Consider the following 11,330-nt stretch of genomic DNA (forward strand, 5'->3'; position numbering starts at 1 on the left):
ATGGTGACCGCACGGGTCGGGCCGCTGCCGCCGCCGCTACCGCCGCCTCCCGAGACGCTGCATCCAAGGCCTGGCGCGGAGGAGCCGCCGCTGTGAGCCGCGCCGTCCCGGCCCCCGCCGCTCGAGGAGAAGAGGAGGGCGGGCGAGAGAGCCGGGGAGTTGCGGAGTCCGTCTGTCCGCCGGCGGCGCTGCCCCGCGGGGAAGGAGGCCGCAGCCTGAGGTGACCGAGCCGTCCGCCCCGGCCGGCCCATTCCTATCCCGGTGCCCGGTCCGCATGCCACATCCTCTCTTACCCCCCTCCCCCTTCCCTCCTCCCTTCCCCCATCCAGTCGCCCGCTCTGTCCTCTTCTCCCCCTTCTCCCCTTCCCCCGTTCGCCTCCCTCCTCTTCTCCCAAGCTTCGGCGGCGTCCACGTCCCCTCTTCACCCGCAGCGCCCCTCTCTCTCTCCCAACCGCCAGTCCCTCCCGCGGTCCTCCTGCCCCCCCCCCCCCCCCCCCCCCCCCGCCGGCTCGCTCCCGGGCCTTGTCCGCCGCGTTTCCACCCTCCACTCTCCTGGAGCTATCTCTCATCTCCCCCAGCATTCCTGAGATGCCCTCACTCCGAGCGCTCCCCCATCGCCTCCCCAGTACCCCATTTCGGGGCCTTTTCTAAGCCCCTTCCTGAGCTGCCCCTTTCCTAGCTGCTCCTTTCTAGCTCCTTTCTTCCAGTTCCCACTTCCAACTTTCCTTCTTTTTCGTTTTTGTCCACTTTGCTCACAAGCTTCCCTCCCTCTTTTATTTCACCCTAGTCTTCTTCGGTTTACGCAGCCCCAAACTCAGCTTCTCCCCTTTCATTCGGTTTGAGGTTGTTTGGGGGTGCGGAAAGGCCTACCAAGTCATTCTTCAAGTGGGGACCCATTTGCTCTGCATCGCGTCTGTCAGTCCTTTTTTTTTTACAGTAAAAGGGGTCCTCATCCCTTTTTGCCCCCATCGCTTCCTCTCTCGTTTGCCATCCTTTCTGCATCCCCCTCCACTTAATGCTTTTACCAACCAAGGACCCCAAGACCCTTGCCCTCCTTCATCAATGGGTCCCCTTTCTCTTCAGGGATGAAGAACTTCGCCCGTGTCTTTCTTCAGAATCTTTTTGGTGCGTGGCGCGGCGGAGCCAGCACCCTTGGCCAGACAGGAGGGGAGCTCCCTGGCACGGGCCTCTCTCCTGGCAGAGTTTTTGTGGACGTAATCTCTTAGCCCCGCGGCAGCGCCTGCTTTGCAGCGAGCTGGGTTGGGGTTACTATAGTTCAAACGCAACTGAGATCAGCAGGCGTGGGGGGCGGGGGAGGAGGTGCGGGGAGAGAGGAAGGGGGCTTTGCAGTGAGAAGGCATCAAAGATTAATGGATGGCTTTGCATCGCAGTCTGCAGTAAACAGGAAACTAGTTTGAAAGGAAAGGAAAGGGACTGTGTGTCTTTTTATTTTTTAAAATACGGACTGTGCAGTTCTGGTGAATCTTGAATCCTGCCCAAAGGATGAGCTGTCGGTGCTGCAGTCCTGACCCAGGCTGGGTGCCCAATGACAGAGATAGCAGTTTTTATTTCCTCTGTCTGGCTGCTTAAGTTGAAGGATGGCCCTTGTATTCAGAGTGGACTCCCTATCTTTGTCGATTTGGAGATGACCAGAAACCACAGAATTGCTAGTAGTTTATGTGGAAATCAGGTACATACAAAGTTAGCTAGCAATGAGTGGGAGCGGGGAGGACCAGCTATATTTAAAACGTGTGCCAATGCTTATGTAAGAAGTGCGTTCTTCTCCCTGGTATCTAAGTTTTTGGCTGAGTTTACTTATGATTTTAGGTTTTTGCTCTGCCCTCTGACATTTTCAGGGATATGGACAGCCAGAAAATCTGTCTTTCTGAAGATTGGCTTTAGCTGATGGTAGAATTTTGTTTTGTTTTTCAAATTGGATTGGACAAAGAAAGGGGATTGATGATGAATGATAGTTTTTCTTCTGTGCTGAGAGAAAAAGGTGTAAAAACTTTCGGCATTAAATTATCTAATACTGTACTGAATAATTTTTAATTGGATTATATGGCATTCTTTGTTTTGTCCAGGAGATGTGAATTCTGTTCATTTTTTGGGTAAGATAACATTTTCATTTCTTTTTCTTATTTAACATAATTCTTCAGCAGATGAGAAGAGCTATGACTTTAAAAACTTAGGTTTTTCATATTGTTGATGATATGTTTGATTTCTTCATATTCAAAACCAAAATGTAGTGTTTTCAGGGGAGTGTAGAATGAGGCCCCCTGTGTGTCCTAACCACAAACGTGAAGGATGAACTGTGCAATGTTATACTTGTACAGGACATTCTTGTGTTTGTAAGTAGCAGTTTGCTGCTTCCAAGCCTGGGAATGTCATTTAATGAAATCGTTTTGTCCTCTTTTTGGTTAGCTTTTGTTCAGCCTTTTTTTTTTTGCTGTTATTGGAAAGAAAGGATGGATTTTTTTTTTTTAAGCTGTTTTATTGTGTAAAGCATCTATGAGTCGCACTTAGTTTTCATTACTTTCTGAGATGGTGTGGTGGAGTGTTACTTTCCCAGTTCTTTTCACATTTCAAGGAGGAAATTTTAAAATCATGCACATTTGTAACCTCCTAGAGGGGTGGGATAGGGAGGGTGGGACAGAGACAAAAGAGGGAGGAGATATGGGGATATGCGTATATACGTATAACTGATTCAGTTTGATATAAAGCAGAAACTGGTGCACCGTTGTGGAGCACTTATACTGCAATAAAGATGTTAAAAAAAAAATCATGCACAGAAAGCAAAATGTACGTAACTGAACAAGGCAGGAAGTATCTTATATATTTGGCTTTAGGGAGTGTCAGGCCTTTGAATTTTCTTTGCTTTCAGTTCTTGTGCTTATTTTCGAGGCTTATTTGGTATTGTTTTGGTTTTAAGAGAATTTTGAGCTCCCTCTGACTTAGAATATGCTCATTAGCACTAACAAATCTAAGAAAAAGATAAATTAGGCTTGAACCAAACATTTTAGTGGTATAATAATCTCTTTACCCCAGTAGAGAAGGCTCCATTTTTATTTCATGTTTTTAAGTTAGTCATTTGGCACATGTGAGTGATTTCAGGTATCTGCAAGCAAGATATATTTCAACATTTTGTTTAGGTGTTGGTTTAGTGTGTGGTGCTGGAGTGTGGTGTATGGTATTTATCTGTGATGGTCACCACCGTATCATGTGGCACTTATGCTGTAGAAAGGTTCAAAATGTGTTTTTTTCCCCCCCTCTTGTTTTTTTCCCCACAGCTCTTGTGGGTAACATTTTAGATTTGGTTTTCTGTGTGTTAAATTTGTTTCCTCCATGTCCCTCCCTATACATGGCCAGTTTGCCAGCGATGTACTGAAATATCATTCATATACAGAAATAAATGAAACATTTAGTAAGTGATATATTTGTTATTAAAGGGGATATTTCGTTCTCTGCAGGCAGTAGAGTTTAGGGATCTGTCTTGGATGTTCTTCTGTATCAGTAGCTTTAGGAACCCAAGATTTTCTTTTTATTCTTCTGTTTGTGAGGCAGGAGTAGTGGTAATTAAGAGGGAATGTATACCATTTTGATAATGGCTTTTTGTAATAGAAATATGGTCCTCTGTAAGAACTCGGAGATTTTTCTCCTTAGCATTTCAGATTTTGATTTCTAATGCAAGATTGGTTTAAATTTTTTCTTTACCCCTGTAAGAGCTACAATAAATAGTGAAAGTGGGCACAGTTAAAAATAACGAAAACATTAAAAACATACAAAGGCTCTAAGTCAGATGAAATACATATGGACCACGAATATTTTTAATTTATGTATCTATGTATGTATGTATTTCTGGCTGTGTTGGCTCTTCGTTGCTGTGCGCGGGCTTTCTCTAGTTGCGACGAGTGGGGTCTACTCTTTTTTGCAGTGCGCAGGCTTCTCATTGTGGTGGCGTCTCTTGTTGCGGAGCATGGTCTCTAGGGCTGCAGGCTTCAGCAGGTGTGGCTTGCGGGCTCTAGAGCGCAGGCTCAGTAGTTGTGGCACGTGGGCTTAGTTGCTCCGTGGCATGTGGAATCTTCCCGGACGAGGGCTCGAACCTGTGTCCCCTGCATTGGCAGGTGGATTCTTAACCACTGCGCCACCAGCAAAGTCCTGGACCACAAATATTAACTCAGTAATTGTCTCTTTTTGTTGTTGTTGTTACTTACAAAAGCAGTAGTGATTTATATTGGATTCTAGAATATGGAAAAATACTTTTCCATTATAGAATAAAGCCTGTCAGTGATATTTTTACCTAGGTCCAGTCACAGTGGTGACTGGTGGTTTGTGAGAAAAATCTATCATTTGTGTACTGTGTTTTTGTTTTTCTTTTTTTGCGGTACGCGGGCCTCTCACCGCTGTGGCCTCTCCCGTTGCGGAGCACAGGCTCCGGACGCACAGGCTCAGCGGCCACGGCTCACGGGCCCAGCCGCTCCACGGCATAGTGGGATCTTCCCGGACCGGGGCACGAACCCGTGTCCCCTGCATCGGCAGGCGGACTCTCAACCACTGCGCCACCAGGGAAGCCCCATTTGTGTACTTTGAAATGAACTCCAGGAATGCACTGAGTTATCAGTTTGACCACCAGAGTAAGTAGTTACTTTCTGTGTATTTCCTTAAGTCATCTAGTTAGCTTAGGCACATTACATTACACTTTTTACCAAGAATTTATTTTTTCAAGTTGGCTGCTCCCCACCAAGTAATACATGGGTATACTGAAACATTTGGCAAACAGAAAAAGATAGAGGGGAATAAAAATCACCCCAGAGCCACTTTTGGAAGGATGTTAATGTGAATATTTTGGTGTATTTCTTCCCAGAATATGTATATTTTTCTTTATAATATCATGAGCTTTGAGAAATTTAGGTTCCTAAATGGCATAATTTGTAATAAATGTTGATTAGAGATTTTATTTCTCAGTGCTTTTTTCTCCTTAGGACACAGATATTTGGTTGTGATTCTCTCACAATATTATCTTTTTCTTATGTAGGAAAATTATTAAAGCAGTCTTGTTCTTTTAAAGTAATCAGAATTACAGTTCTTATTTATAAAAATGTTAATTCTACATTATTGATAGGATATACATAACATTTGGGTAGTGGGAATAATATATAATAAATCAGTTTTTAAGTGATTGAAAAACTTATATTAATCGTTTGCTAAGTTGAGCTGCCTTTTTTTCCCCTAGCTATCTGAGCTAGGAAGCTATGAAAATTAGAGGGTGAAATGGAAATACTGACAAATATTTAACCATAGCATAGCAATCTGTCACTATAATTTTCTTCAGAAATCAATGTTTTCATTTGTCCTGTAATGTCTGAAATTACTGCCAAAGCTAGAAGTGTGTTTTGCTTTCTCAGCAAAGTTCTTAAAAGAATATTGTCAGAGCCAACAATCTAGAATTATCATTACTCCTAAAATTGTCCTTTACCACTTTAGTTTGTTCTGTTCTCTTGTCTATAATTCCTTGGATTAATTTGCAGCTGTATCATATAAAGCAGTATTACGCCAAATTGTCCTTTTAAATAGTAGATTGTCTGGGAGATCCTTCATTTCCTTCCTTTTTTTTTCTTCTCCCCATTCCACCACTACTAATCAACAGCTAAGCAAAGACACAGGCTGCAGACTCACAATGCCTGACTTCTTCCATGTGCCAGCATGTTTGTGTGTCAGGGGAAGAATTTAATGAGCTTTTTCCTACTTTGAAGGTAGATTGTGGGAATTTCAGACTAAGAGTTTAATTTTAATGATTCAAGGAAACAATATTGCAAATAATGTTATCTTTACCTATATCATGAGTTCTCTGAACTGTATATCAGGTAAATTCAGTACTTCAGTTTTGATTTTAAGTAATAAGGAAAAGGATAGACTACGAGAAGCTGTGTGCTAAATGTGCAATCATGAAATTCTTATTGAGTAACTTAGGCTTTTTCAGGTAATAACTATTTAAAATTTGCCCTCTTTTTTAAAAGCTGCATAAATCTCAAAGATTTTTATAGGAGTGAATTTTTCTTTTCAAGGTAGTTGGACAAAGGTTACAGTATTCTTATAGGATGTTTTGTTAAATGCCTAAATTTGGAATTAGGAGCTTTTTTTTTTTGACCATGCCGTGCAGCTTATGGGATTTATTTATTTACTTATTTATTTTTGGCTGCGTTGGGTCTTCGTTGCCGTGCGCAGTCTTTCTCTAGTTGCGGCGAGCGGGGGCTGCTCTTTGTTGTGGCGCGCGGGCTTCTCACTGTGGTGGCTTCTCTTGTTATGGAGCACGGGCTCTAGGAGCACGGGCTTTGGTAGTTGTGGTGCGCAGGGTCAGGAGTTGTGGTGCATGGGCTTAGTTGCTCTGCGGCATGTGGGATCTTCCTGGACCAGGGCTCAAACCCATGTCCCTTGCCTTGGCAGACAGATTCTTAACCACTGTGCCACCAGGGAAGCCCAGGAGCTTTTTATAAACACATTTTGAGGTCTGAACATTTCATCAGTCTTAAAGTTGAGCAGACCTGAGAGAATCCATGTGAAAACACAATACAAAGGTTATTTCCTAAATATCTAGAAGTAGTAGATGTGTCTAAGGAGCTTTTTTTACATTGTAACATAGTTTTTGTGTAGTATGTGAGAATCCATTAGATTGATAAGAGGATATCTGAAAGCTATTTGAGGTGACTTATTTTTATATATTGTATCTCCTGAATTTTAGGTCTGCTCCGAGAAAAAAACATGGCTGCAAAGGAGAAACTGGAGGCAGTGTTAAATGTGGCCCTGCGGGTGCCAAGCATCATGCTGTTGGATGTCCTGTACAGATGGGATGTCAGCTCCTTCTTCCAGCAGATCCAGAGGAGTAGCCTCAATAACAATCCTCTTTTCCAGTATAAGTATTTGGCTCTTAATATGCATTATGTAGGTAAGTGTCTACAGCATCTTTCTTAAGCTTCTAGTGAACATTCTGATTTATTTCATGTCTTTGAATATTCTTAAATTTGGGTAAAATGAAGTCCTTTTACATTGAGATGACAGTAATATAGTCGATGAATATGAATCTTGTTTATAGTCTTATTTGTCTTACAACTGCACATGAATTATTGGGGTAGAGGAAAACAGATAGTGTTAGATTTATTTTACTGTATGAAACTAGAAGGCAAAAGAAAACATTTTATTTTTTAATTTATTTTTTTCTTATAGGTTTATAAGATATAATTGATGTACATAGAAGAAAACATTTTAGATTTTAATATGAATAAAATAAATAACAGGAAATACCTTTCCAGGCATTTGGCCTGTTCTAATTTGTCATTATTTTGGGGTTTGGTAGTAATTCAGAAAGTAAGCTTTTTAAAATGCAGTATTTTTATTGTTCTAAAACATTAGTATCATTTGAAGATAAAGTATTCATTTCAGTTAAATGAAATATGGAAAATGATATTATAATATTAAAAAAGTACTCCTTGAAATATAATTGATATGATTTGGAGTTAGTGGTAGAAATAATGTGGAAAGAAATTAGAGTTAAAGGTTAAAGAAATTAAAGTCAGGAGATACAGGCAGGAAGCAGATAAAATCCATGTAGAATAAAAGTCATGATTCTTAATTTTTAGGTTAGTTTTTGTTTTATATGTAATGATAGCAACAATATATTTTCATTTAACATTGCTGTTTTATAATTCAAGATGTGGTGTGAATGATGTACTGTAGTGGTTTTATTAATATTTTTATTATTAGAATTGTCTGTCAACAAGTATATCTTTTTAAAATTTGTGAAGGTTATCTTTATAAAATTGTTAAGGGTTGTCCTTTCTCTATGAGACTTATTTTTACCTATAAAAGAACTTTCTGCATTTCAGAGCTTAGCCCTGAGAACCCCTTACAGCTCTAAGAGATTACCAAGTAAGCCCTTGTGGGAAGGAGTATGGTATAGTAGAAAAGACAGTGCACGAGAGGCAGAACATCTGGGTACAATAAACTCATCTCTCTTAGTTGGCAGTACCTTGGGAAAGTCTCTGAAATGAGAAGGTTCTTTTATGCTGCAAAACACTAATTCTCAGCCCTTTATTCAAGGCTTGTATGTTAGCCAATTTATGGAAAATAATTCCAGTCTGTAGTAGAACAGTTGGGTACTTGGCTTAGAGTTTTAGCTTGATCAGCTAAAGTAATTCGTACTGTGGTTTTAAAAATGTGGTTATCGGGGCTTCCCTTGTGGTGCAGTGGTTGAGAGTCCGCCTGCCGCTGCAGGAGACACGGGTTCGTGCCCCAGTCCGGGAGGATCCCACATGCCATGGGGCGGCTGGGCCCGTGAGCCATGGCCACTGAGGCTGTGCGTCCGGAGCCTGTGCTCCACAATGGGAGAGGCCACAACAGTGAGAGGCGTGCGTACTGCAAAAAAAAAAAAAAAAATTGTGGTTATCATATGTATTATTTCTGAATAGATTGAAATATTTATTATAAAAACAGCTGCCTAATAACCAGAAACATTAATTGCAGAAATTGTATGGGTCCTAGTACAGTTGTAGTTCATACTCACCAGCTTATAACTTTGGGAACTCAACTGAGCTTTCTTTTTTTTTTTTAAGAATTTATTTTTTATTTTAAAGTAGTTTTATGCAAATAAAAACAAAGGACAGATCATTGGAATTTCTGCCCTCCTTAAGGAAAGACATCAATACTTTTACAAGCTTAGCCTCATTCAGATAGAATTTGGAGGCTTTCAGTCGTCTTTTATTCTTATTTATTTATTTATTTTTCGTTGCTGCATGGGGGCTTTCCCTAATTGCGGAGAGCAGGGGCTACTCTTCCTTGCGATGTGCAGGCTTCTTATTGCGGTGGTTTCTTCTGTTGCGGAGCACGGGCTCTAGGTGCACAGGCTCAGTAGTTGTGGCACACGGGCTTAGTTGCTCCACGGCATGTGGAGTCTTCCTGGACCAGGGCTCGAACCCGTGTCCCCTGCATTGGCAGGCGGATTCTTAACTACTGCACCACCAGGGAAGCCCTAGTTGAGCCTCCTTAAATACACTTATTACATGCTATGGTGGAGTAAGCTCAGTGATTACATGAGTAGATATTTTCAGCTTGAACAGTTTTTTGGTTAGAGTAACCTCTGTGTCAGTATTATGTAGTGTTTATGTAATGTTCCAGTTTACAGAATTTCACCCTTAAATAAATTTTTTAAATTGGTAGTTTATGGTTCATAAACCAAAAAGCATAAAAGGTACACAGTGAAAAGTGCCTTCCTCCTATCTCTGTTCCTCATCCACTAAGTTCTCACTTTGAGTCCCAACAAGTAGCTCTTTTTATTTCCTTGTGTATAATTCTACGGATATTTTTATGCATGTATAAGTAAATATAAAGATATATTGGTATATAAATGTAAATATAATATAGAAGTACAAATGTATATATTTCCCTTTTTAGTACAGATGATAGCATAATACTACTCTTCTGAAACTTTTAACTTAATGATGTATCATAGAGCCATAACTGCTGTTTTTTGATATATACTGTTTTTTAACGTTGACGCTTTCTGTTCTGCCAAATCTTAAGATTCTGATTGACTGTTGAGGCCTCACTCTCCCCCCATCCCTCCAATTCTGTTTCATAGTGGCAAAGTACCCTTGTATGGCTGTACCGTAATTTATTGCACGAATTACTTCATTGGAGGATGTTTTAGATAGTTTCTGTCTTCTGCTCTTTCATTCAGTGTTGTACTAAATAATTTTGTATAGCCATCATTTCAACAGGTGCAAATATAGCCTTGGGATAAGTTATTAGTAGTGAAACTGCTGGGTTAAAGGGTATATATACATTTGTACTATTGATTGATACCGCTCTCCATAGGATTTTACTATTTTGTACCTCCACAAATAGTGGGTGAGAGTTCCTGAAATCCTACATCCTTATCAAAACAGAGTTATCAAACTTTAGTATTTGGCTGCTCAGTAAGTGAAAAATGGTTGTTTTTTAATGTAGTATTAATTTGTATTTCTCTTATGAGTGAGATTAAATTTATTCACGTGTTTTAAAAAAACGTGTATTTCCTCCTCCGAGAGTTGTCAGTACATGTCCCTTGCTCACTTTTCTATGGGTTTGTTAGCCTTTTCTTACCAATTTATGGGAGTTTGGTATATATTAGGGAAATAAGCCCTGTGTGATGAGTTGGAATTATATTTTCCAATTTCAGTTCTCTTGATTTTGCTTAAGATTTTTTTGACACGCAGAATTTATTTTATGTGATTGAATTTATCATTTTTTTTCTGTAGCTTTAGGATTTTGAATCAATTAAAAAAAGCCTTTTCCGTTTTTGAGTTTATAAAGAATTGTCATGTTTTATTGCATTATTTTTGTTTTTTCATTTTTTACATTTAAGTCTTTTGCTCCATTTAGAATTTATCTGCTTGCACAGTGTGTTTTATTCCATTTCTAAACTTTTTTTCTATTTTTTTAGTTTTTTATTATTGAGGATTTAGATTATATTTTACTGTCTGATAGAATTAGTCTCTTCATTTTTCTTTATTTCCCTCTCTGAGTTTTTTTGTTACTATTAGTTTTCTGTATAAACTTAAGAATTATCTAATCTTGTTCCAAAAACAACCCTGTTGACCTCTTTGCTGAGATTGCAAACTATTAAAATTTTAAGTTAGGATGAAGAGAGAACTTAAGGATGCTAACTCTTCCTTAACACAGAGAGACTTGCTATGTTCAGATTTCTTCTGAGTCCTTCTGGAGTGTTTTAAAGTTTTCTTTATATAGGTCTTAGGCTTATTGTTAAGTTTGTTCCTAGGTACTTTATCTTTTTTATTACTATTATAAGTTTTTTTCCCCTTTATAGCCTCTAATTGTTTGTTATTAAGAGCTTAAAATCAAGGTGGGCAGTGTTAATATTTGTGCTTATGGAGTATAATTGTACCTTTGAACTTAGAAGCTTTCCAGTGTTGGTTCTGTCTGAGAACAGCAAAGAAAAGTGACTGTCCAAATGTAATTGGTGGAATGTTAATTATAGAACTGTTTTGCAGCATATAAGATATAAAAAGGGGAATAGAAATAATATTGAAAAGGAAGAATGGGGCCATTTGTGAAAAGCCCTGAATACAAATGTTAGGTATTGTGCTTAATTTGGTAGCTAATGATGGGTCAGTAAGGAATTTAGAGCAGGTGAGCTGCATCTTAAAATTGATTAGGCAGTGTTGTATAGGGTAATGGGTTGGGGAGGGGAGAAACTGGAGATAAGAAGACCAATTAGGATTTTAGGCAAGAGGTAATGAGAGCCGGAGCTAGCATGGTAGCAATAGCAAAGGAAAGAG

At 39.7% G+C, this 11,330-nt stretch overlaps 1 protein-coding gene across 3 annotated transcripts in view; it reads left to right on the forward strand.

The window, feature by feature from the left end:
* The first annotated feature begins 1,312 nt into the window (after positions 1 to 1,312).
* The window catches only part of RNF145 (ring finger protein 145), a 64,277-nt gene continuing 54,259 nt past the window's right edge, over positions 1,313 to 11,330 (forward strand). The window contains exons 1-2 of one of the 3 annotated variants that reach the window (XM_007464415.1): positions 1,313 to 1,558; positions 6,740 to 6,943. In XM_007464415.1, coding sequence (XP_007464477.1) covers positions 1,504 to 1,558; positions 6,740 to 6,943 — 259 coding nt within the window. In that variant the 5' untranslated portion in view covers positions 1,313 to 1,503. Of the gene's footprint in view, positions 1,559 to 1,619; positions 1,710 to 6,739; positions 6,944 to 11,330 lie in introns of those variants that run through there. The other 2 variants (XM_007464417.1, XM_007464416.1) reach the window with 2 other exon arrangements.

The sequence above is a fragment of the Lipotes vexillifer genome, unplaced genomic scaffold, assembly GCF_000442215.2.
Source record: "Lipotes vexillifer unplaced genomic scaffold, Lipotes_vexillifer_v1.1 scaffold95, whole genome shotgun sequence".
Taxonomy (NCBI): domain Eukaryota; kingdom Metazoa; phylum Chordata; class Mammalia; order Artiodactyla; family Lipotidae; genus Lipotes; species Lipotes vexillifer.